This window comes from Rhamphochromis sp. 'chilingali', assembly GCF_963969265.1.
Source record: "Rhamphochromis sp. 'chilingali' genome assembly, chromosome: 18".
NCBI classification, from domain to species: domain Eukaryota; kingdom Metazoa; phylum Chordata; class Actinopteri; order Cichliformes; family Cichlidae; genus Rhamphochromis; species Rhamphochromis sp. 'chilingali'.
The window spans coordinates 12,064,190-12,089,917 of NC_137945.1; the positions used below are offsets into that span (position 1 = coordinate 12,064,190).

General features: G+C 39.6%; 1 protein-coding gene across 1 annotated transcript in view; it reads right to left on the reverse strand.

The window, feature by feature from the left end:
- Window positions 1–17,131: 17,131 nt before the first annotated feature.
- Window positions 17,132–25,728, reverse strand: part of tmx3b (thioredoxin related transmembrane protein 3b) — a 35,945-nt gene continuing 27,348 nt past the window's right edge. Inside the window, exons 14-16 of the mRNA XM_080864723.1 lie at window positions 25,532–25,661; window positions 23,942–24,010; window positions 17,132–19,262 (exon numbers count right to left, since the gene is read on the reverse strand). Coding sequence (XP_080720849.1) covers window positions 18,999–19,262; window positions 23,942–24,010; window positions 25,532–25,661 — 463 coding nt within the window. The 3' untranslated portion in view covers window positions 17,132–18,998. The remainder of the gene's footprint in view (window positions 19,263–23,941; window positions 24,011–25,531; window positions 25,662–25,728) is intronic.

Genomic DNA, 25,728 nt, shown 5'->3' on the forward strand with positions numbered 1-25,728 from the left:
ATCATCACAAAGATGATGTTCTATTAAATAATACTTGAAACTAGAGGTGAAATAAGGGGTTACCTATTAGGAAAGGGTTCATATATCAAATAGAATAGAATAGAATAGAATTCAACTTTATTGTCATTGCACATGCACAGGTACAGGGCAACGAAATGCAGTTTGCATCCATCCAGAAGTGCTTAGTGATATAGATATATTACAATATATATTAGCAATAATATAGATATGTAAGTATATTACAGAAATGGGTCTATTATGTTATAATGTACACGGTATGAAGTATGTTGTGAATATTCTATAACTATAAGTATGTACAGGCTGTAGTGAGTACAAGCTATGTACAGGATATGGACAGGATATAAATATGAAAAACTATACAGAATATGAAATAAATAACTTTACAGGAATCTGAGATATACAGCTATACAGAAATGGGAACTATGCAAGTTGTAAACAGTTGTAGGGTTAAAAATTATCATATGTACATCGATAATGAACATCGGGGTCATTTTACTATAGACTTCTATACAATCAGACATCTCTTTGCAGTTGCTAATCATTGTGGAAGAAAATAATTAAAAGCAAAGTGCTTGCTCATAGGGGGTCATATGATTGTTGGGTTTTTCTCTTTATGTATTATTGTAGGGTGCACCTTACAATATAAAGCGCCTTGAGGCTTCTGCTGTTGTGATTTGGCGCTGTATAAATACAATTGAATTGAAGAATTTAATACGTTTACTTCATGTTACATGCATAATGAATAAAAGCTGCACATTTTACTCCCTGACAACGTTTAAAATAAAGAAAGGCTTTCTAACAGTTTCACTAACAAGAGTGAAAAAGCTTTTAGCTGTTAACAGGTTTGGATTTTTTCTCAACAAAAATTCAGTTAGCACTTTAAGTTTTCTTTTCCGAGCCCATTTCTATTCACTGCTTACACACAAGTTCATTTTTGCGCATTCCTCGCTTCTTTCACCTGAATTAACACCATTCCTCTGCAACTCATTCTGCTTCACTTGCCCCTTTATTTGCAGCTTTTCAAGCAATAACCAAGATCCCCCAGGAAGCAAACTGCATGTTCTTCAGAAAATAGCAGAGGTGTTTCTGTTTTTAATCAGTGTTTTAATATTTATAAATGCTTAAGATTTAGTAAATGTATTTTTATTTTAATATGTAACTTGCATGTAACCAAAAATGTGGCAATCTAAATGTGCAAATTAAACTTTACTGGCTGTGCACTCCAGTGCAGACAAACGGTGAGGTTGTGTTCAAATGCACATCAAGGACTCGCGCTTGACAACATGAGTAGTTGATTCCGGGTCATCCAGCTGACATCCACAATCCTGTATGTCACGCTGCTGTCTGAGGAGACTCCTGGTGTGAGGTTAGAATAAACAGAAGGTTATTCAAATGTGACTTCCTCTATTTTGAAATGGTATCAGAAAGTGTCAGTCATGGTAACTGTTTAATCTTTGATCCTCTTGAGATTCCGACAGTAACTTTAATAACTGTTTATTCACATGCAAAATAGTGGCATCCCTCCTGCATGCTAATGGGCAAAGACGAGCAAGTTTTCAGATTCATTCTGATATCAGGCGCTGTTGACAGAAGCAAAAGAGATATGGTGGAATAAATTACAAGGACAAAGAGTGTGTGCGTGTGTGGGAGTGTGTCCATCTGCACTCGTGCGTCAGAGAAGCATTTTTTGAAGTTAAAGACGACAAGGTTGTCTGTTAAAAGGGAAATAAAGTAATAAAAATGTCGTTTTTCTAGAGTAATAAAAAATGCCATCCGCCATAAACAAAAGAGAAGTCTCCGCCACTCAGGGTGTTTGTACCTGTGTGAATACAGAAGCTACGGCGCTTTCTGACCATGAAAATGGACAATTTTGCTTGTGCCACACTCAATTTAGGAAGCCATAAATCATATTAATAGTTATAAATTTGTGACTTTACACTGACTCTGCACCCCAACATTTTCCATCCGCACGGGCCACCTCACTGACAGCAACACAGCGGAGCAAACAACGTGCATATTTTTAGGAAACTGTGAAATCTATTTTAATTGGCAAACTTTAATGGGTACAGCAGGGCTGTCAGCCTTTGTTCCTGTGTCAGTAAATGATCGTAAAGACCCGATGGGAACAAGCCAAATCACATAAGATTGCTGCCTCTTGCTTGTTGCACTGAGGGAGACGACACTGGCTGAGGAAGGAGCTTTGTTCTTAGCAACCGATTTGTAGTGAAGCAAAAGGCACCTTCACAACAGCTGCTGCTCAGAGTATTGCAGTCAACTGAAAATCAAGGCAGTCTTCATATCTCTGGTGTGGTAAAGCCAAACCTAAACTTTTGACCTCTACTTTTATCGCCCCACTAGACTGTCTCATGCGGCCTGGAATCCTAGAATGTCATATGGAAAATGAATACCATCAACCTCATCCAAGGCTTTGGAGAAAACATCATTGTTTCACTGCACATTGCTGTGATGGAATCTGTTGCGTAGCTTTTCCTTCTCTGCAAAAGATCTGGACATGAGTCCACACTAAAGAAAGCACAGCTCCTGAACTGGTTTGTAGCCCTGGCTCTTCTTCTGTTTTTTATTTACATGTTTACCATTTACACACAGGCTCAAAAAATAAGCAGCTGCTTTAACCCTCTCAGGCTCAAATTAAACTTTTTGTTGCTAATGCACAACCAAGTCCTGCAGTGGTACTTCTGAGTAAAAAAAACTCATAAAATATGTATGTGGGGTAATCAGGTTGTTAGTTTTTAACTGTTGCAAATCGGCAACGCCTGCCTTGAGAGGGTTAACTAAATAAAGATGCAGCTAGCATCGTTTGTGGTCGACCATTGTTTACTCTTCTACTAAATCTAAAATATCTTAGGTATGAGAAGAACACACCCAATATTGTTTTGTTGGCTGCATGAAACTCTCAGTGATGAATGACTCTCAGTCATCCAGGTCGTGGTAGTCTTAGCCGACTGAAAAAAGAAGGCAACTGGACTTTTTTATGTTTGTAAAGACGTTTCACCAGTTCTTCAGTCATAAAAACAAAAAGGTGGACAGTCCCACATTTTTAAATCCTAGTGGGGGTGGCCACTTTGGAGGTGGTCTGTGACCCCCTATTAATCATGTGCCTAATCACATGAGCTAAGGTGTGAACACACGCATATGATCAATAGTGGGTCACTGACCACCTCCAAAAGGGGAAACTCCCCACTAGGGTTTAATGCCACGCACCAGTTGGACCTCAGCACTGTGTTCCAGTCAAAAAGTCGTGGATTCATTCATTGATAAAGACTAATATTGCTCTCATTACATGGCTGAAACTGTCATGAATCTCTATTGCATCGATACACGATCATGAGTGGGTAATATGTTTTCTAATTCAGCTGTTGACTGGGTCAGCAGAGAGAAACTTGCATCAAGGGGTTGGCAGCTTGGATGAGATGAGTTCAGGTATAGTTTAAAGATGGTAATTGATATCTGGGACTGGAGTTCTTACTTAGAGAATCCAGGACATGGGTCCATGGATAGTTGAGGCCATTGGAAGGTGAACAGGCTAATATTAAGCAGACCTTTCCAAATGCAGTGGGCCATTTTCATGGATACAGGTAAGTAAACTTTGCAGGTAGTGAGCTCTTTTGCTGTCCCAGAATTACACTCTACTATTGATAATAATCTGGTGGAAAGGGAATGCTGGACATGGTCCTTAAATTCAGGTAAGTGAAGGCAGAGGAAAAACCATGAGCCAGAATCTGAGTCGTGTACTATGAAGCAGGTTCAACCTAAAAAGGGTATCTTTCTGTTATTTGGGTTCTTACTATGAACTGACAATCAGGATAAGCAGTCACACAAAGCTGATTATCAACTTGCTATGTTAGCTCGGCTTTTCCTCTGCGTGTTCACGTGAAAGGGGCTGCCAGCAGATTGGTGCACTGGCATCAGAGCGGCTCATTTTAGAAAGGAAGATAAAACTGCTCTAAAGAGAAATTATGAAGCAGTAAACACATAAAAGAGGTTGAAAGTTGAACAGTGGCTGCAGACAAAGCAGCAATGTGAATGTGTGTGAGAGGAAAAAGCATTGTAGAGTAATCTAGTGTTAAGAGTGTGTGTTTTAAGCACTTTGGTCAATAAGAATGGAAAAGACCGACTATATTAATAAAGCTCAGTCTATTGGAAGCCACGAAGGAAAGCCAGAAGCCCCCGTGTAAGTGAACTGATTTAGCAATATCACAACTCCATCAAGACAGCAGAGCAATCTGATTATAATCAACTATTTCATTAAATTCATGTTCAAAAAGGAAGATTTTTGTTTTTATTCTTTCAGCAACAGGCGTGGTGGTGTTTTAGGGTTTCAGGTTAAAGATTAAATATAAAAACAGAAACCAAACATAGTCTCAGTCTGCATACAAATTTCATATGACATCACATCTACAGTGTGGACGTGCTGTTTGAGGATCATATATTAACATTTATGGAACAATAAAATCGTTGCTAAATTGTTTGCTCTCAACAGAAAAAACTAAGGAATAAAGTCACAGAGGTTCGTGAGATCTTTCGGGAATTTGACGCTATTTTCCTTAGATTTGATTGGTCTGTAGGAGGTGATTTCAAATCACAACATAAGTTACCATGGTGATATACCCTGCTAACAAGTGAACCACAATCAGAACAGAAAAGCCAGGGTTATCTCCAAAGTTACCTAGATAAGATGAAATCCTGCTTCTTAGTATAGAGCTCAGTACAGGAGCATGGCATGTCTACCAGCATCTTTGTCCTCTCATAAATTTTAATTCAGGATCCTTTCAGTAGTGTCCTCTCTCTTTCTCATGTCTCTGTTTTCATCTCTTTTCGTGTTTGTGGTCACCTACACTATTTTTAATTTGACTGAATACACAATAAACCTTTTGCAATTCACAAAACAATGAAATACAATGCAGTGCAAAGTCCAATAAGACTCACGTCTTAATGGGCCTTACTGCTAATTAAAGCCCATTGAGAGTCTCTAGTGAGTTCACGCATAATAACCTGCAAACCTGAGGCACGCCCACCATCATGCATGCACACATGTGACTCCTGTATCGCCGCGTTGTCTGCATATTGATCAATCATAGCAGCCTGACCCTCACAGCTATACAGTAGGAGCAACATAGGAGTGTTCTTCACAAAGAGGGCAAAAAAGGTGCTGCAGCAATTTTCAGTACAAAGAATATAAAAGCATTAAGCCTTTTGTACTACACCACCAAAACATTATTACAAAAGTGGAAATGAGTACAGTGTGATCATTTTTAATCTGGGCCACTAGTAGGCTACTTATTGTGCAAGCACTGTGCTCTGAAGCTTACATCAAGCAGTCACTTTGAGACAAAAGAGCTGCAGTGAAAACAATAGGTTAGCATTATGTTGGGAGGGGGGGGTAGCTAGCGTTTGTTATAGCTGCATTTGAGAAAGAGAGAGAGAGAGAGTTCAGAAAACAGAGAAAAATGTAATTTACAAAGAAAGATAAATGGAACAACAGCTACAGCATTCATCATTTTGTAAGGTTGCCCACTTAATTGTATCATGCTTTATTCCACATAACACAGAGATGTGCAGCTCGGCGGTGCCAGGCTCTCCATTCTCTTTTATGTCTTCCTCTGAGACATGAATAAAATGTCAGTGTAAAGAGCAAATTCAAGGGACGGGAAAGTAGAAATGATGCTTTATTTCTTTGTTAAAGTCAAATTTAACCAGAGAGTTACAGCGTTTACCATTTGAGGAAAAACAACTTGCTCTGACAGTATGATTACTGCTATTAAAGTGGATCCGCTTATTCTTGAGCTATGATTCAATGGCATTTATTTTAAGTTGGAAATTATGTCTTCAAATCTGACTCTCAGACCCTCTGTGATGGATTTCAGATTGAAATTCATTGACAGATGAGACAAAAAGGACAGCAGATTACAAACTGCCTGTGTCTCTAATGCCTGCTGATATCCTATGTTCATATTTTTAAGGCAAAGACAGATGCCATCTGTTTCCCTTTCTGTCTCATGTTGCTGTCAGAAAAAGCTGAGTGATAAAAAAAAAAAAAAATGGTGCAGCAGAGGACTCTCTCTAACAGGCAATGCTGGCTCTCAGCTCCCTGTTCTTTGCCTGTGACAAATGTAGCCTCTAAGTGGATGTGGCAGGCTGTGATCCTGTAGGACCCTTGATGTTGCGTATGAGCGTTACATTTCTTTCATTAACTCCAGGTGTTCCATCCCATCTTTTCCTCCTCTGTCATCTATGGCCAGAGCTGAGATGCACTGCCCGCACCGAGCAACGCTTTCACTTTCCGCTCTGTTTAAACCGAGAGCAGAAGGGCGGAAACGCATGACAGACAATCTCTGTCCTATATGCAGCTACAACACATGGGCACAAACATCAGAGAAATGCATAGGACTGAAACCACAGAAGAGAACCCACTTAGGGAAAAAAACAAGGCTGAGGGCCAGTTCTGAATATGCCTGTGACTGTCCTTGACAAACCTCCGGGCCAGATACTCCTGGGTGGTCCAAGCAGTGTGGAGCACTGAGAAGATTTATCTGGATTGTTGACAACTTCTGCAGCACTTATCCAGCCCGCTCATGTCTCCAAAGAGAGTGTGTGTCACGGCTTTAAAAGTAAAGCTAGTTGACAATGACATGTGGGGTTGTTTCATCTGGTTTTTCACTTTAATTTGGAAAAGTTTTGAGGAAGCACACTTGGAGCGTTGAGGTTTCTTCTCTGCCGAGCTGCAGATTTTCCAGTTCAAGCTACTGTTTTGTTTGTTTAAATACCCATTATTACAGCAGCTATTCTTTCAGAGAGCAATAAAAATATATAAGCGGCAAATGACTAGTATGTAATGAAAATGTGACACTCAGCCACCGAACTTACGACACTTGAACAGCTGAAATGAATGCTGAAAGCATTCTCATAAAACTTTTGCACAGCCTCTGATGTAAATAAATAACTACATGATGGAAGAAGGCAAATATTTAAATGTATCAATATGAAAAGCTTCACACATCTGCTACAAATGTATCAATATAAATAAGCTTCTCTTTTCATTTACATATACAAAGTAACATAAAATGAAGAAATTCAATAATGGGTGAAAGTCCAAGCCAGACTTTTTTTTAAATACATTTTAAACCATTGTTCTCCAGGCTTTCAGAAGGTTTTTCCTTGTATCCGACCATTTTCAGGGGAATCATTTGGTTTGTTTGTTAAGACCTTTTGGAATGATCTATGAATTATTCAAACATAAAAAACGGTGTGTAACTCAAGGGATGAATCATTGTTGTGTTTACATAGAACAATTCGCTACTAACAGTGTTTCACAAAAACACAATTTGTTCCCATCTGTTTAGTTGAATGTCTGAAAAATGCCAAAGATAACAGAAATAAAATATTATTTGGGAATCAAGTGGAAAAAAAGAGTTATTAGCCAAAAACTTGGACTGTTTAGTCCAAGTTTCATGCTGTTAGTGTGTCCTTGGAAAAATTGAAGAAACTGAACAAGTGGAGGACAAAAGAAGTGACAAACCTAAAAAATATATCTAGACCAAATGAACAGTATATGAAACTCATGCCCTCAAGAAATAGGACAAAATCCAGCAAAAAACTGGCACAGGACCTGAGAGATGCATCTGATCATTCACCTGGTCCATCTAATGTTCACTTAAGCTTCATAAGAAATGCTCTCAGTGGAAGGTTGGCTTTCAAAAGGCCATTCTTAACAAAGTGAAACAGTCAGAAAAGGCTGAGGCATACCAAATCACACAAGAACTGGACTGAAAAGCAGCAGCAACAGGTCTTATGGAGTGAGTAATCCAAAATGTTGTATGCAGAGAGGAGGTCAAGAGGGAGTGAGTGTCAGTGAGTGTCTACACCCGTCTGAAAAACACGATGGAGGTTCTGTCATGATTTCTGGATCAGGTCAAAATTGAAAAAATGATGAACGCAGAAAAGTACAGTCAGAGTTTGATCCATCATGCAATACCATCTGAAAAGCCTTGTAATTGGCAATCGTTTCTATTTTCAGGATGGCAGTGACTGAAAAACACAATGCCAAGCAGCAATTTTAACAGAGGATGGAACAAAAGGAGCCGACGTCCACATCGCACATTTTTCAAAAAAAAAATCAAAAAATTATAAATTATAAAATTATAAATAATTTTCTATTTTCCTAGCAAAACAAGAAATAATGAGTGGCAAAGATCTTTACACACTACTGTAAGATCATCTAAAATATGTAAAACTGTCTTCTTAACATCTTGTGTGAATAAAAAAAATTAAAAAAACATTTTTTAATTAATGTTTTACCAATATTTATATTTAATTACTCATCCTCAAACATTTGATTTATCTTCCTCCTTGTGAAACAGTAGTGCCATTTTAAGACGAGCTTTTTTCAGAAAATAAAGTTATTTTGGTTTCTTATGTAAGATCGAGATATACCAGTCGCACCTTAAAAATGAGTCAGGGACCATTTTATTCAGGTACTTTATTTCACACCGATCATTTAAGGCTCCTTTAGTATTTTGTCCTTGGAATATTTTTCCCACAGTCAACAAATACTGAAGACGTTTTTCAGCATAGCCTCATGCAATAAAAGTAATTCAGTGCATTACAACCCAGAAGCCCCAAGGAGTCTGTTAGACTTTGTTGTTGTGGTCCTTACAAACAGTAATAATCCTTGGGCCTCATTATTGCTTGTTTTGAATGCGTTCCTAAGCCATCTACTATCAACAAAAATGCATTTTAAGAGATTAGTTTGTACCTCTAGGTCATTTTAAACCAAATAACTCCTCACAATTATGTTTCCCTAATTATGATCATTTCATGATTACATTGCAGAGCTCCCTCGCCATAGAAAACACAACATGGTCCTGAGGCTACTGAGGAAGAGAGGTGACAGTGTCACTGAAAGCAATTAAAAAGCTATCAGAGGGAGCTGAAAAGGAAACATTTCCTATTAGGTTGCAAAGTTAACCACTGGCCTGGGCCAAATGTGACCACAAGAGCAATAAGATGTTATTACTCTCTGTAGGCTCTATGTGGCTATTCCTCTGTGGTGCTGGATGCTAAAGTGGACTCAGTAATGACCACTAACAGCATTTTGTGTCGCTCTTCCAAAGACTAGCACATCAGGAGCAGTTGTCTGTACTTGACTTGTCATTGTTCACATCAGATCTCAAAGGCATCTGGTAAGTTTTAAATGCTTGATTTTTCTCTGGTGCCGCACTGATGTAAGGGTTTCTGCAGAGCACCATAGTTGGGATAGTGGGCTGTTTATTGTGCTCATTTCTAGCTACATATTTTTATTCCTGGATTCTGAAATCAAAGCCTATTACGAAACTGATACACCAGGTGTGTGGGAGTGCAGTGCAAAGACATTATGAGGAAATCTCTTCTCAAATCCCAAATCTAGGTGTATTAAACATTGCAATGACACTGGAAAAGTGCCTAAAGCTTGAGCATTTGGCACACATGGGTTTTACAGTCATTCAGTCCTTGACCTTTAAAATCTTGGACATGTTTGTCATGAACATGAATAAAATAACAAAATTGTTTGCATTCAACAACTCATTAAAAGCAATGAAGTACTTATGAAGAGAATAAATATAGAAGCCTGCTCTTTGAAGCTGCCTGTTATTGCAGTTAATCATACAGAACAACTCAGATAAGTGCATTTCCTCCTCAATAGACTAAAAAGATTCGGATTATCCTTTGAACACTCTTTTGGAAGGCTCCTCTGTGTACAAAGCTTTATCATAACTATCTATATAACTATCTATATTGTCTATTGTTGCACATTAGTTCTCCAACAAATAATGACATTTACAAGAGAGCAACTAATAGGAAAGTAGTGCGTACAGCTGAGGTCAGACGTTTAGATACAGTACACACTCATCACGGGCATGAATGTTGTGGTAAACCTGGGACTTTCATGATTTGTTTGAACTGTTCGTTTTCCAGTGTGGCATTGTTGTACAGCATACATGTTTAATGATTTTTAAAAACCAGAACAGGATGCAGAATTTGGAAACTATTTTGGATTTTCTCTAATCCACACAGGCTCGAACATATACATGCACCCTCATTAAGTTTGGTCCTTTGGCAAATTGCACTTCAACTAGACGTTTTTGCCTTCTGGCATAATTCTGGTTGAATAATCGACCACCCTTCTTAATGAAATTGGTAGAGTTCATTTAAATTATTTGGTTTCCTGGCAAAACAGCCCCAGAGCATGACGCTACCACCACCGTACTTGAGAGTTGGTACAGTAATCTTAAGTTTAAAAACATGACCTTTATCCCTCTAAATATCCCTCTTGTGCATAAATAGCTCAATAATTGTCTGAACATTTTGGCAGCTACAGATTTCAGTCAAGCCTGACTCTCAGGCCATGGCCATGTAAAATTCACTTCAGGCAAGCTTGAGACTTGGTGGTTCCTGGGTTGTTCATGAACATTCAAATCAATTTCCTCTAATCCAGAAATGACAATTTGGATCTTCTTCCAGATCTTGGCAACGTATTGACACATTAGAATAATTTGTACTCGTGCACTTGACTAAACTGATAGTCCTGGAATTGGCAGTTGATTAGAAATGCCCCGTTAAGTTTCTATAATGGATTTCCCTTGGCCCAACCTCGAACATATTGTAAAGCAAACATAAGCAAAGCAAATCAAGTCATTTAGGTTTGTTTTGCTGAGATGGAAATATTCGTAATCTTTCGATGAAACAGTCCTGAATACATGTGTGAATCCATGTATTGTATTCTCCATATATATATAGCTACTTCTTTCTCCTCAGCTATTGAACCCACCCATTCGAAATGTTCTAGGCATGCCTGTGAAAGGATTATCATGCAAAAGCCCTTAACTTAAATAAATCCCACTTTCTTTACAGAGTATAGCACTTAGCTTCTTATACCCGGGTAGTATTTTCTGAGATATCCGGTTTTTAAGAGTTAAAGGGATTCAAAGACTGCTCCCACAAGCTTCCTCCAGGTTGTTGCCTGAGCTTCAGAAAGTCCCACATAAAGTGTGTGTGCGTGTGTGTGTGCGCGCAGTAAGGAAGAGTGCATGAGTGTGGAAGTGTTGTTGACTGTACCATCATTGACACCCAGCTGGCTACAGTCACTATAAGGGGGCTTAGAAGTAAGCTCTGGACCCAGCAGTCGAGACACATAACGTCCCTGAACATCTGTGTGAAGTAGCGCAGATTAAACACACAAAGGCTGGGACACACATATACGCACACACTGCTTGCACTCATTCATCTGTTGATGAACCTGTTTTGCGCCTTGAATGTGAAGGCTGATTTTTAAGTTCTCTCGATAATCAGGTTGGAGGACAGAAAGGAGCCTGTGGCAGCGGTTGGAGTGACAGCATTCACAGCTACATTTGGGCACATGTCACCTCCTCCAGAAACAGCTGCATCTCAGGTACTGTAAGTCACCAAGACCACCCTGAGGGGACAGGTCCCTTCAGTAAATGATCACGACCCAGGAAACATCATTAGGCAACTGCTGTGTGGCAGTGGCCCATTGGTAGAGCGATAAGGAGAAAAACACCACTGGGAAACGCTTACAGTGCTCTTGGCAGGGGATAATATGCACTTGTTATTCTCAGCAGAGATGTGCATCATTTCAGCAATAAATAAAAAATTGTCACAAACTGGAATACGGAAAGAAGTTGATTTATTTGTCACGATTTTAAATGGACCATTTTTCCAACAGCGACTGCACATGGCAGGTCTGTTAAGCTTTAAATCTCTCCACCTTATAGAGGGGCGCATGTGGCTCTAGCAAGAGCAGCATTTAAAAAACATCATTTACAGGTGCAAAACTGGCCTGATATCAGACCAAACTGTCAGGCTGTCATACTCTGCTTCCATTTGTGGAATCGATTTAAAGGTATGGCAAGAGCAAAGCAGCAATCATCAGCGTGCACGTCTAAACGCCAAACAGTTTTTAGTATTTAGGGCTTATGTCTCATGTCAGTAGGCAAGTGTGAACTTATCTGAATGTAGAGAAGGTTATACTCCAGCAGCTTTGGCCAAACGCATTGCTTATATTCATTCAAAGATGGGAGTGGATCAGCATGGACTCTGAACAGAATAAAGGGTTTTATGTTTGATAAAAATACTTAATAGAAAATGTCAAATTTGCCTTTTCATTTAAATCTTTGTAATAACTCACCTGTTGAAGCCCTGTTAAGGCTCACACTGCTGTCTGGCTTCTTTGTACATGATTAGCCTACTGCTAGCTATCTGCTAGCTATCTGCTAGGAATCACCTCAGCTAACTTCTATCAATTTTTGTGGTTTCGCCTTTTGGACAATATTTCATGCAATTATTATTGAGTTAACTGTACTAACAGTCTGTCCAATGTATCTATATGTTAATAAGTAAATATCTGTGCCTGTAAAATGCATCCATACAGTTTGAAAATGAATCTTTGTAGCATGCTGGCATTAGCCGACAACTTAGCACTCCACTCTCTAGTCTGTGTACGGTCATTTATAGCTCCAAAAAGAATAAAATGTAAGCAGACATAACGCTGAATGTAGAGGCTTCAAAATGTTAAAATAAAGAATTAAAGTTGTTTTTGTTTATAGATTTTGAAGAAATATAGCAAATCAAAATATCTGTTGTGGGATGGACACCCAAACACTGACTCTAGTTCTTGATAACCTACTTTAACTTCATACAGAGCACCTTGTTTATTAGCTTCCTGTTAGCTGGAGAGAATAGGAACCTTAGGATGGCACATATAAAGAACTGAGGAACATGGGAGCCTTTGATGGGACATTTGAATAATCAAAGTGACCATGAATCTAAATCCAGTGTCCAAATGAATCACTTATGAAATAATACAACCCCCGCCCCCAGCTGTAGTTTATTGCATAGCCATGGATTTACCTTTTTTTTATTCCAGAAGATGCTGCTTAGTCAACCCTCATGGACTGCAACAATAAAATACCAAATTTTAGATTAAAAATAAACACCCGAGCAGAGAAAACAGAGCTTGTGGAGCACAGGATGCAGAGGTAGCACACGCGTCCATCAGGTTGAACATGAAATAATAATAATATAATAATAAATGTAGTTTAAAAGTTATTTGGGTACTGTTTTTGATACAGCTCTCAAATAGTTTGTGTACAAGAACATTCTGTGATCTTTCAACGCATACTTGTACACCTGTTCAACTGTTTGTTAATGCAAATATCTGTAGTCTGAAGGATGACCTGCATCTCAGATGAGAACAAAGGTAATTTTAAGTGGCTTTGAATATGACATTATTGTTTGTGCCAGATGAGCTGTTTAACTATTTCAGAAACTGCTGATCTACTGGGATTTTACTGCACAGCCATCCCTGGGTTTTACTGAGAATGGTTTGAAAATAAGAAAATATCCAGTGAGCTGCAGTTCTCTGGGGACAAAAGCAGCTTGCTTATTTAAGAGATTAAAGTAGACTGGCCAGACTGCTTTGAGCAAAAAAAAAAAAAAAAAAGCAACAGTAACTGAAATAATCACTTGTTACAACCAAGGTATGCAGAAGAGCATCTCTGAACATTGAAGCAAGTGGGCTATAGCAGCAGAAGACCACACCAAGTGCCACTCCTGTCAGATAAGAACATGAAACCGAGGCTTCACACAGGCTCACAGAACTGAACAAAAGAAGATTGATAGAAGAAAAACATTGCCTGGTCTGATGAGTCTCGAAACTGGATGGAACCGTCCGGCTTTGTGTGAGCAAATGCCAGCGCTGCTGTTGGTGTTGAGGATATTTTCTTGGCACGCTTTCGGCCCCTCAAGCATGTTTTAAATACCACAACCCACCTGAGTATTGTTGCTGACCACATCTATCCCTTTTGAGACCACAGTGTACTCATTTTCTGATGGTTGCTTCCAGCAGGATAATGCATGGTGTCACAAAGCTCGGATCATCTAGAACTAGTTTCTTGAGCATGACAACAACCTGGTGGCTGTGACTGTGAGATCAAGAGGAATGTTTGAAGTATGTTGTTGAATCTATGCCACAAAGCAGTTTCAATTCAAAAAGGAATCCAATCCATCAATAACAAGGTGCAACTAATGAAGTGGCCAGTAAGTGTAGAGTATGTGGAATAGACGGACTTAAGGAAGAAAAAGGCACACGTGCATAAGTGGGTTGAAATCTTTGTGATGATTCTGTACCATAATGGGTGAGATCTAATAGTGTTCAGACATCACAAACTAAACATAGTTTCTTTACCACGTCCTGTGTGTTTCAAAAACAGGGTGTGTTTGCTGCTCTAATGCGGAGTTCTTATCTCAGCTTCTATCTGCAGTTACCATCCCCTGCAGGAGTTTGCCTACTTGATGCTTTTTGTTGCAGGAGAAGTTGTAACAGCATTGATGGGCAACAACCATCTTTGCAGAATCATTTTCACACAAGCCCTGAAGAAAAGTTTGCCAAATTGTCAGAGCGCACAGAAGAAAACGGCAGCAACGAGCACCGTCTATCGACTGACAGGCTGACAAGTGCCTATTAAGCCCAGTTGAACTGTTGAGGTAAAGTCGGATCCCCAAAAATAGTCATAGACAGGGCTATGAGAAAGGATGTAACAGCTGATGATTGAACGAAATAAACGTGTGCACACACACACACACACCGATTCACTGAGAGGAGGTGAGATATCTCAAAAGGGCAGATTTGCCTACATTGTTTGTGTAATTAGGCATTGAGGTATTTTTCTATAGTGGCAGCAAACAGATGGAATCGGGCAGCTGCAGCCATCTATCAACCATACAAAAATAAATAAATAAATAAATAAATAAATAAAATACTCTTGTTTCTAACAGGATTTGCAAAGACTCACAGAGAACAAGTGTGGGCTGGTTTCCATGGTGAGCAAAGTTAATCAGCTATTTCTCATCTTGCTACTGATTGACACCAACTGAGCTCAGACTACACTCGACATGGAGGGTTGAAGCATTAACGGAAATAACCATCTATCTTTCCTTCTTTTTTATTTTTTGCTTTGACCTTACATGTGAACCTAAACCATTAAACACCTCCCATGTGAGTCAGAAATGAGATGATTACTATCTCGCCTTAATTTGCCATTCCAACATAAGACAGACGTCAGAACGAGCTTCAGTGTGTAATTGCCCTTGTCTAGCGCGCCAGACTGTTGGTACTTTGGGAAAAAAAGAGAGAGAGAGAGAGACACCAGGCCTCCTTCATTTAGCACACGATGAAACTCATTCTCAGAATATAGCGCGAGGTAATTGAGCGATGAATTACTTTTTGCATCAGCACCACTCAATGACACTGATTCTGATGTAGTAATATATTATCTCCCCCTATGTGGTAATTTGTCCCCAAAAAGACATCCGCTGGAAAATTCTCTGACTTTATCAGACTTGAAAACAACCAATCAAACTTTACGAAAAGCAACACTTTTTTTCCCCCCTCTCAAATCATGTGAGGGAAGTATGCTGACGGTGTGCTTTTTCATTATGTAAAGTCACGTTTCTGAGTTTGACTTGAGAACGTCGTCTTTCCCTAAAGAGAAGAAATAAATGAGTTTCACATCAAGGAAAGCAATCAGCCCTGGTTAAACCTAGCTCTCCAAAAATGTGATTATATCTGCCATATGTGAGTACACACCTCTGCCAAGGATTATAATGGTGGAAGTGGGGGGAAGAAAAAAAAAAACACATTTGTCTGTGTGATAATTGAAGCTTGGCAGAGAACTATAGTGTGCAAAAGTCTTGAAGCAGCCTTCATTTCTTTATGTTTTTCAAAGATCGTGGCTATCGTGGCTCAAGAGTTGGGAGTTCGCCTTGTAATCGGAAGGTTGCCGGTTTGAGCCCCGGCTTGAACAGTCTCGGTCGTTGTGTCCTTGGGCAAGACACTTCACCCGTTGCCTACTGGTGGTGGTCAGAGGGCCCGGTGGCGCCAGTGTCCGGCAGCCTCGCCTCTGTCAGTGCGCCCCAGGGTGGCTGTGGCTACAATGTAGCTGCCATCACCAGTGTGTGGATGACTGGATATGTAAAGCGCTTTGGGGTCCTTAGGGACTAGTAAAGCGCTATATAAATACAGGCCATTTACCATTTACCAAAGAAAATACGTGCAGTGATTTATTCATTAGTACAGAAGGAAATACAGAACATAAGGAGTTTGTATTATTCTACCAGGGTTTAAAGTCAGAAGCAACACCTGCTGCCATTTCTTTTTCAGTGTAGATGTGTTGTGATTTGCCAATTGTTGATTAATAACTCTTTGGGAATCACTTTGTTTGTACAAAATTACTATTTTATGTCTGTCAGATTCTGTCATCTTTGGCATTTTTCATACATGCAGATAAAGATATTCAGTGTGTTTTTCTGACAACCTGCTACTAACAAAGCACCTACAACTGTTTTTTGTCTGGTATGTGTTGGTGTAGACCTGGCACTGGTTCATTCTTTGAGTTAGGAGCCTTGTTAACCGTAACAGGTCAGTTACATAGCTTACCAAACAAAATCATTATACTGAAATACTGTGATACTGCTACCCCTCAGCCACCTATAGTATCAATTACAAAATCCTACATCATCTTGTTATTGCATACACAAGATGGTCAGAAAACTTACTTTTGCTTTCAGATCAAGGTCCCTGAGACATCCAAAATTTTTAGGACATTCACCAATGGCATTAACTGAAAATCTTACTGTGTTCTCAGTGAAATTTACCTCTGACTTTGAGGTCTAGGTCACTGAGTTTTAATCCTGTCCAAGGCTTTTAGTAGATACACCTTTGTTATCAACTTGAAGCTCCTATTTCACCTCATTCTCGAGTTACCAAATTCACAAACTCAATGTCCACGCCGCCTACCCACACTGCTGAGGGGAAAAGGCATCATGTCCAAGATCTTCAAAAAGCCCAGAGAACTACTGCTCACAACCACTTTTTAAAAATTTAAAGTAACTCTGGCGCTTGGAAGTAAAACAAAGATGTGAGGACCGGCTCAAGACTTTTGCACAGCACGGTAGCTGGAAGATTGACAGACCTAAAAGAAAAAACAAAAAAGGAAACCTAACAACCCGACATTACATGATGAAAAAAAGAAAGAAATTCCAATGAGCAAGAAAAAAAGACGACCATCTTTATTTCAATCTTTCAAACCTGTAATAAAATGTGACAAACTCAATTCAAACCCTAACAGGAAGTTTGGCAGATAGTGGTAGGCAACTACAGACCAGAAGGCAAGGCGAGGGCATGGCTCCTTTAGCGCAGCTTCACAGTAAACCACAGATAATAACAATTTTCTTTTAAAAGAGAAAAGGTGTGCTTATATTGAGTCGAATGGGTTACTGAACTAGAACCGAATGGTGAAATTACTGTTATTCCTGCTTTTTAAAGGAGCTCTGAGGCAGCTCTTTGGACAGAGCCGGGCGAGCGCGGCCCCAGTTTCGTCTTTATGCTATAAGCTGCCTACCTGCTGACGTAGACACATGTCAGCAGCATCAACCATGTCCTCTAACTCTTGGCAAAAAACAAGAACATTAAAGAAAATCTTATATTGAAGAAAATTGATCTTTATTGGAAAAGGTGGACGCCACGTAACTCGCCGTACCAGCTGAGAGTAAGAATCTATTTTACAGATATTCAAGTTGTGTTTTCAGATGCTTTGAGGTCTCTGCCTCATTGCACCCTAAATCCAGTAAGGTGCACTGTACTGTGGAATTTTCATGAAAATGTTATTACACTGGGTGTAGAGGATTTTGGGAACACTCTGTCTTTTTATGAAATAGATTGGTCTGGTGAATTAAGGAGGAATCCATTATCCCTACTTGATTTCAGCTATTACACACACTTTAGTCACAAGGAGAGGGTATACAGGATCTCTATGCCTTGAGACCAACAAAGAAAAAAAAAAAGAACAACAACAACTCAGCAGCATAAAGACAATCCTAATGTTCTACATGCTCTGTGTACATCTCAGGGCACTGGGATGTAAACTTCAAATGTCAAATGAATTGAATATAGAAACCGGTGATGGGGGATAGCCTGAAATATGGAAACAGACAGAGCTTGTCTGTCTGAGGAATATGACTTGTTAAGATCCACAGGAGCTACTGGTGCATGTTATGGCTTTTGCTAGACAGGTACAACCTGTCTATATAAGGATATTTTTTATTTGTTTTTACCCAGTTGGTCATGTTGGAAGGAAATGGGTTAAAAATGTCCATCTGCCGTGTGTCGGTATCACAGCGAGTGATCCCGATTATTGTCCCCAGTCTTTCTTAATGACAGCAGATGGCTGACAGAGAAATGCGGTGAAGTGCAGAACTGTCTGGGCACTTTGTAACCCTTTATAAGAAGAAATATTTTTAGGCAATAACACAGAATTAAAAACAAAAACTGCACATTTCAACGATGGCAGATTTTCCTTGTTGGGCACTTCTTTTTCATTCTACACGCGTCAATAACAATACACAAGCCTACACAATGGATTGAGGGCAAATTTAAAGGCAACATCAATCAGTTTCTACTACTGTAGGATAATATAGAAAATGAGAATTAAAATGAAAAATAGTTCGGTATGCGACAAAAAAAAAGTGGTTTCAAGACACTGAACTATGAAATCAGGGTGTCACACGTCACATGGAATTAACCACTGGTTGGTTGGTTGGTTGGAATCATAATAAATAAGATGGTATGTTTGGTTCGCAGCCATCCCTTCTTCATGTGAACAGTGTTTACACTCCATCATTAAAGAGGCTGTTTGCTTTCAACATAATTCAGTGGCTTCGCCAAGCAGCCGACCTTACACGCAGACAAAGAACTCAAAGATGGAAGAATAGTCTGTGCTAGAGGGGCTCTGAGGGGAAGTGAGATGAAAAACAAAGCACAACAGTAACACATTGATATGTCTTTGAGTTTCATGTCACTGCATTTGACTAGGCCTATGATCCTCTATCCAGCAGGTGCCCCTGTGTTAATCGGTTTTCTTCTCTTCAGGATCCTTCTCTCCAATGTCCTCATCCTCTTCTTCTGGGCCCTCCAGCGCCGCAGCACGTTGCCTCTCCTCCTCCTCCTCTTCCTCCTCCTCGTCAGTCAGGCCCTCTCTCTTCGGCGCATCTATGTCATCCGAACCGTCATCAGACTCAGCTGTGCAGATGCCATAGCACATCAGGCTAATTACGCCCAGCGGTAGGCCAAACAGGAAGCAGCCCAGCAGTGGAGAGCTGCGAAACACCGACTGATGAGGGAAAGAAGACAGCGAAAGATGAAAGGAAAATTAAGAACGCGAAGCACGAGGGGTGAGGGAGAGTATAGGGAGACAAATTTGTAAAAGACACTAATACAGTAACTTGAGGAAAACACTGAAATAATCCAGTGAGAAAATACAAGAGAAAAATATATAACCTTAGTTTTATCTTTCAGCAACCAAACACCACTTTAAACACCATTAACTGCAAATAAAAGATTGATGAATATCTATGAGGGAAGAAAGTTCACAAAATAACTTTTCGCAATAGTGGCATCCTCTTATGGTACCACACTCAAACTCTGTTAGCGCATTAGGATTACCCTTCCTCCACAAATGTTTGTAAAAGCAGACAGCATGGCCAAGAGCTCGATTTTATACCCCTGTGGCAACAGGTCGAAAAGCAACTGGATTCAGTGATTTAGAGGTGTGGCCCAATACTTGTATCCATACAGCGTACCTTAAACTTGCATTGTTTCTAACAGCTGGGGGGGCAACTCTCTGGTTTCGAAAGGTCTCACAGAACAGAAGTCCACGAGGAAGTGATCATTGTTTGTCATTTGATTTAAAAATTTGAGTGAGAATTATTTCCAGATAGGTTTCTAATTACTCAATCGCTATTTCCAGTGTTGTTTAATATATTGTGAAGTTAATATGGAAAATTAAATTATGCTGAAGTGTCTTGAACGTGCACCAGATGGCGACAGCTGTGGTTGCAAATAGAGTCCTGGCCCTATAGAAGTCTATATATAAAAAAAAATCTGTCTTGATGTCTGTGAACACTTTCAGTCACCCATTTATGGTCATGCTGAATAAAAACTAATTTTTAGTGTGTAGATTTGGTTCAAATCTACACACTCATTGGCGAACGACTTGTCATTAATGGTCTCATCCATCACCATGCTCTTGATCTATCTGTATGTCTGTCTGTCAGTCAAAACATTTATGTGCAAACAATAATATTATCCAAGAAATCTGAGTTTTTCTTCCTTCACTAACTGATCATCGTTCACAGGATTAATTTTGTTTTCCTTTCTATGGGGAAAAAAAATCTGAAATCCAGCTAGCTTCTCAGCAAGATCCACGCATGACACAGACAAGAAAATGGGGAGTAAAAATTAAAATGAATACATCTGTACACAGTAATCTGAGGTCATTCGCAGAAATAACCAGCTACACTACTAGCAAATGGTAATAAAAGGAAAGTAAAAGGGATGTCAAGTGAGTATGAGGACTGCTTAAGACAAAACAATCTGCTAACAAGAGGTAAATGTCAGGCTAAATCAATATCCAGCAAAATGTCAATTCGGTCCGATTGTCTGTCTACCACGACTAACAGCTAGTAGGAGTGATGGTTAGTTTATGAGCTCGGGGCAAAATATAATGAAACTGCCACATGTACTTTGACATGTGCACACATTATCGGAGACTACAAGGGAGGAAATATGATAAATAAGACCCTAAAGCTCAGTTGTGGTCCAGAGGTCCCACGATGAGTCAGTGCTGCAGTTTCTTAAATTCACACACTGAGACTTGCTTACTTGTAACACAACCTGTTCAGTCCAGTCCCATAAAAGCATCACATTGCTCTCAACAACCAGTGTTTGTAGTAGCAAAGAGCCTGCCTTTAGCTGCAGAAAGTTAAGCAAATTCAAATCAGATCTGCAGATCAAAACACTTTTTCGCCAAGTTTGTAACTTATTCATGTATTCTATCATTTACACTACATGTTGTGTAAGTTTTTAAAAAGCTGGTCTTGAAACATTTCCATACACTCACGCAGGGTTTAATGTTTTAGTATTAATTCCACTTCTGTCCTGTAATTTTCAGATGCTTATAGTGTGTTAAACTATTTGTATCGTCTGCTGTGCCGCTTGTTTTGTTTTACACCAAATGACCATATTGGAGAGCGTTGGCCTTCAATCGAACATCCTTCATGTTTCTTTTACTTTCTCATTTTACAAACTCAACTAAGATGAATAAAGAAAAATCAAACACGAGCACAGGCCCACCGTTACGCACTAGTCTTTCTGAAGATACTGCCTGCACACACACTGCCCTGCTTATTACGGGCTCACCTCCCACCTCCCTCGGCTTTAGTGCGTGCGAGCACATTAAAGCCGAAATTATGCTTCCATGAATATGAATGTAAATCTCTGCAGACCTGCACAGAGCATGATGCTATAGGTAACTACAGGTCACAAGCTGGCTAATCTCGCTTATGAGACGAAGATGAAACGGAAATGAGCAAAAAGCTGCTGGAGGAACGTGACGCAAACCTCTGTGGACGCTACATTTGTCGAGACTGTGCTTTCCATCCTAATTACAACCTTTTCATTTTAAATTAAACCAGCGTTAGTGACAAATTTGCACATTTATAACAACTACATTTATCCTTGAGGATCACTTAAGAGAAAAATCAAAGTAAACACGCAGAGCCAACAAGTTGCTCTCTGGTAATAATTAAGGCACCCCTCATTTCACATCCATGTTTTCCACTTTGATACAATTTATTTCTAATATTTCTTAAGCACTCCAGTGTAATTAAATCTGTTTTTTTTTTTCTTTCAGGAACACGTGAAGCACAATTCAGATGATCTTAATGTAGCAAACTGCATCAGAGAGAATCCACCTAAAAGGGCACATTCGGTCCCAACTCCTGCCAGCCACTGAGCTGAGAAGAAGAGAAACACTCACGTTCCCTTCAGTCGTTGCCACAGGAAGAGGAATGGTAATTGCCGGTGCTCTGTGATGCTGGATGAGGGAAAGGATGGGCATGCTATGCTAACACAGCTGGCTATGACTCATTGGGCTTAATGCGCTTGCTTCTTCATGCTCCTGTCAGACATGAATTTAAATAGGCTCTCTAGGGGCAAGGTGATGGCTGTTGCCTATCTCCTCTATATTATATCATGTCACTGTAAGCAAAACTAGACTGGTGATACTTCCAGCTTGCTAAATTTAGGAAAGCACAAGTCTCACATTTCATTTCTCTTACAGATGTAAGTCAGACCCTTGACACAAGATTTTTACTTTTAAGCAGCCAATAGAAGAAGTCAAATAAAGATCCTGCATTGTTGCTTTTTTAGCTCAAAGAAATACAGCTTTTCTTTTGCACTGAAACGTTTACCCATTGCTCATCTGGCTTACTTTATCACTGATTTCATTTAATAACCCGAGAGTCAAGCCTGATCTGACGCACGAAGAATTAAACCTTCAATTAATATCTTGTTAAAAGGCTCTCGTTTGAGCTTTAAGTCAAACCCTTTACTTCAATCTAACATTAAAGCATGCGATTCTCATTTAGACATGCTCCACATGGCTTTAAGGACACTGTTATGGGCGGAGCAGAGTGTTAGTCGTGGTTAAAGTTCAACCATGCCTGCTGAGAGGTATTATTCACAGCTGTATTTACATTCCTATCACACCCTTGGTAAAATAAACACTAGTTCTCCCAAAAGAACCAACTACTTAGAGTAAAAGAAGGAGGAGAAGTTCAGCCGCCTGACCCTCTCCTCCCTCAACACTCCACCTCCATCTGCTCTGCTGTTTTTTCCCCCCCTCTCCCTACGGACTGTTTACTGCCTGTACTGCATATTCTCAGTTGTACATCCAATCTTGTCCTCTAAATGTTGTTTTTCCTCAAAGAGGAAAAGTGGAGTGCACAGGGGCATTTGTTTGACATTGTTGCAGAGCAGCTTGAACACAGAGCATTAACCCTAATTTAGCAAACGCAGTCAAGGTGAAGCACATTTTGAAACACAGCAAGAATATTATTCCATAACAGGGGCAATTTGATATTGTGCAGCACGATAATGCTGCGCTTTAATTGTAGAGGTGAAGCCTGGTATCCTTAAACAGGAGAGCGTCCTCTGAGTAGCATGTCGCATAGTAAAATTACCCTGAAGTAATATTAGCTTGAAAGCTAGATTGGATAATCATCTGCAATACTCTTATTTGACAAACAGTAAGTGTTGTATGTAATGTGAGAACCCACAGAACATTGTTCCAACTGTATACAAGCCATTAGTTAATAGTTACAATTAGCTGGTGAACACAGAAAAACACATTTCCCCATGAAGGTGGTGGAGACCAAAACAGAACCAAAGCAGTGCAAATATTGAACTTTTGGCCACTGTATGCTTAAGTCAACTTTAATACAAATCTACGATACCGTCTGTCAAAACTGAGAAAATTTGTCAAAAGGTTGTTTAAATCTCAGAAATGTATTGTTATTTATTAAATAAACTGAATTACCAGTTTTATACCCAAATTTCAGCCGGCATACTGAGTCCCTCTGAGAGGTCAGCATAATAATGAAGCATAACATTCAACCACTTAAATTCATTTTTAGGAATGCAACTATGCAACGAAATAATAACAACAATAATAATAATAATAATAATAATAATAATAATATAGTTTTGGAGCTTGATTCTTCATGAACAGGGCACAAAAAAGACATGATTGAATTTTAGTCATATTGTTTCTTCAGTCCTGAGGAACACTTGATGCAGACATCCTGCAGACTGAATTATTTTACGCTCTTTTGTACATATTTATTGCTTTTTGGTGGAAATCTTAGATGATGTTTTGTATTTCATTTCACTTTGAACTTGAGCTACATCCTGCTTAGGCAATATTCTCTGATTGAAATCTCACCAACTTACCATAATGGTGGACCTGGCATCAAAGGCAACACGTTTGATCCTCTGAATGATGCCGTCACCTCCATATGCCTGCAGGAAGACAGAGTTTAATGGACACAGATAAGCTACTACGTGTAGTCTATCCCAGTTCTATAGGACATGCGCAGGGTTTCATGCACTCTTCAGCTTGGCAACAACAATTTGATGCAGTTACCTGGAAGCATTCCCTAAACCACAAAACAATCAATAAATCAATAAAAACTTCGCAAACAGCAACACATACTATACACAGACTGAAATATCCAGGTTTCAGTTCTCCAGTCATGTGCTTAGTACATTTCAGACATTTTAAATAATGTTTAATTAACCGCTTCCTTGCACAAAATTATCTAATGTGCCTGACTCTAGTTTGCTCACAGTGCAGCAGTTCTGCTCCATCTGAGCTCATTTATTGGCAAAAAGCACCGGGGCAGCCAATGAGTGATTTGTCCTGATGCTAATTCATCAGGATGGCCAATTAGTGAGCTCCAACTAAGCAGGACTTCTGGAAATAAGCTGAAGGTGGGGTATGAGACAATCTTTGTGGATGCAGCTGCTGAACAGACTAAGCACAAATTGCATGAGAACTACGCAAGGTATCAGACATCCTTATGCAAAAACAACATATAAAGAAGTTGTAGCTTTTTCTTCTTAATTGAAACGAAGCAAAGGAACGAGGACTTAAATATGGCAGCAGTGAGTTTAAAAAAATAAAATAATTATTCCATGAAAACCAGGTGTAGCGATGTGACAGACTGCTAAGGTAACTCTGTTCTTGAGGCTGGTTCATGCTTCACAGGAGGCGAATTCCACAAAAAACACACCCAGTTTTCATGTTTTTTATACTTCCATTGAAAAAGCATTAAAGATTCACAAAACTTGATCATGCTTGGAGCAAAAAAGCTCCCTACACTCCACAAGAAAATCCTTGAAATCCACTTCTATTCTATGGTAACATTTTTTGTGGGGCAAAAACTTTATTTGGTGCATTTCTACATGAAGGACAAACGGGCCCTGAGACACCAGATGGCTGAGATTACGAGCCTGACGTGTAGAGGCTGAAACTGTCCGGGGCTTGGCTAAAACTGGACTGCAGAAACATGGTGGTTTCTGTTGCTGTTTATTTGGTGGGAGGGTGGTTTGTTTTGCCAGGCGAAAAATAGCCCAGACCATTCTCGGAAAAAGGAAAAAGACCTTTGGGTGTTTGGCTTATGGTTTCATACATCTGGTGACTTTAGCGTAGAGATTAGTGCGCACACTACAATACAAAGTCATGTAGTAATCTCAGTGTTTGGCTCAGAACAGAATTATTGCAGATAATCTATTCAAAAGGGAATGCAATATGAAATCTAAACATGCAAAAAGGAGATTGGAAAAATATCTCATCTGATAAAAAAAAAAATTTCTGAGTGGGGGACTTAAAATGCAAGGCAACATGCTTGATTAATGAAGATTTGGTGTGATTACAACAGTACAACATAAGGTGAAGGGGAGCGAAGGCTACACCAGGCTGAATACATAAACAGAAAGCAGGAAAGGGAGGCAAGGGAGGGGAGAGGGAAGGATTTGGACCTGTGCAGAACCGTTCAGAACACTGCTGATGAATTGGACCAGCTGCTCCATGCTTTCGATCGGCTCACTGGGCAGGAAGTACTGCTCGTTGGATGTGTTGAGGATGATAACGGAGGGAACTGTCACCTCGCTGAGGAAAAAAACAGGAAACACGGCTTTTAATCTTCTTAACCCCCACACCTCAGACTGCCATTATC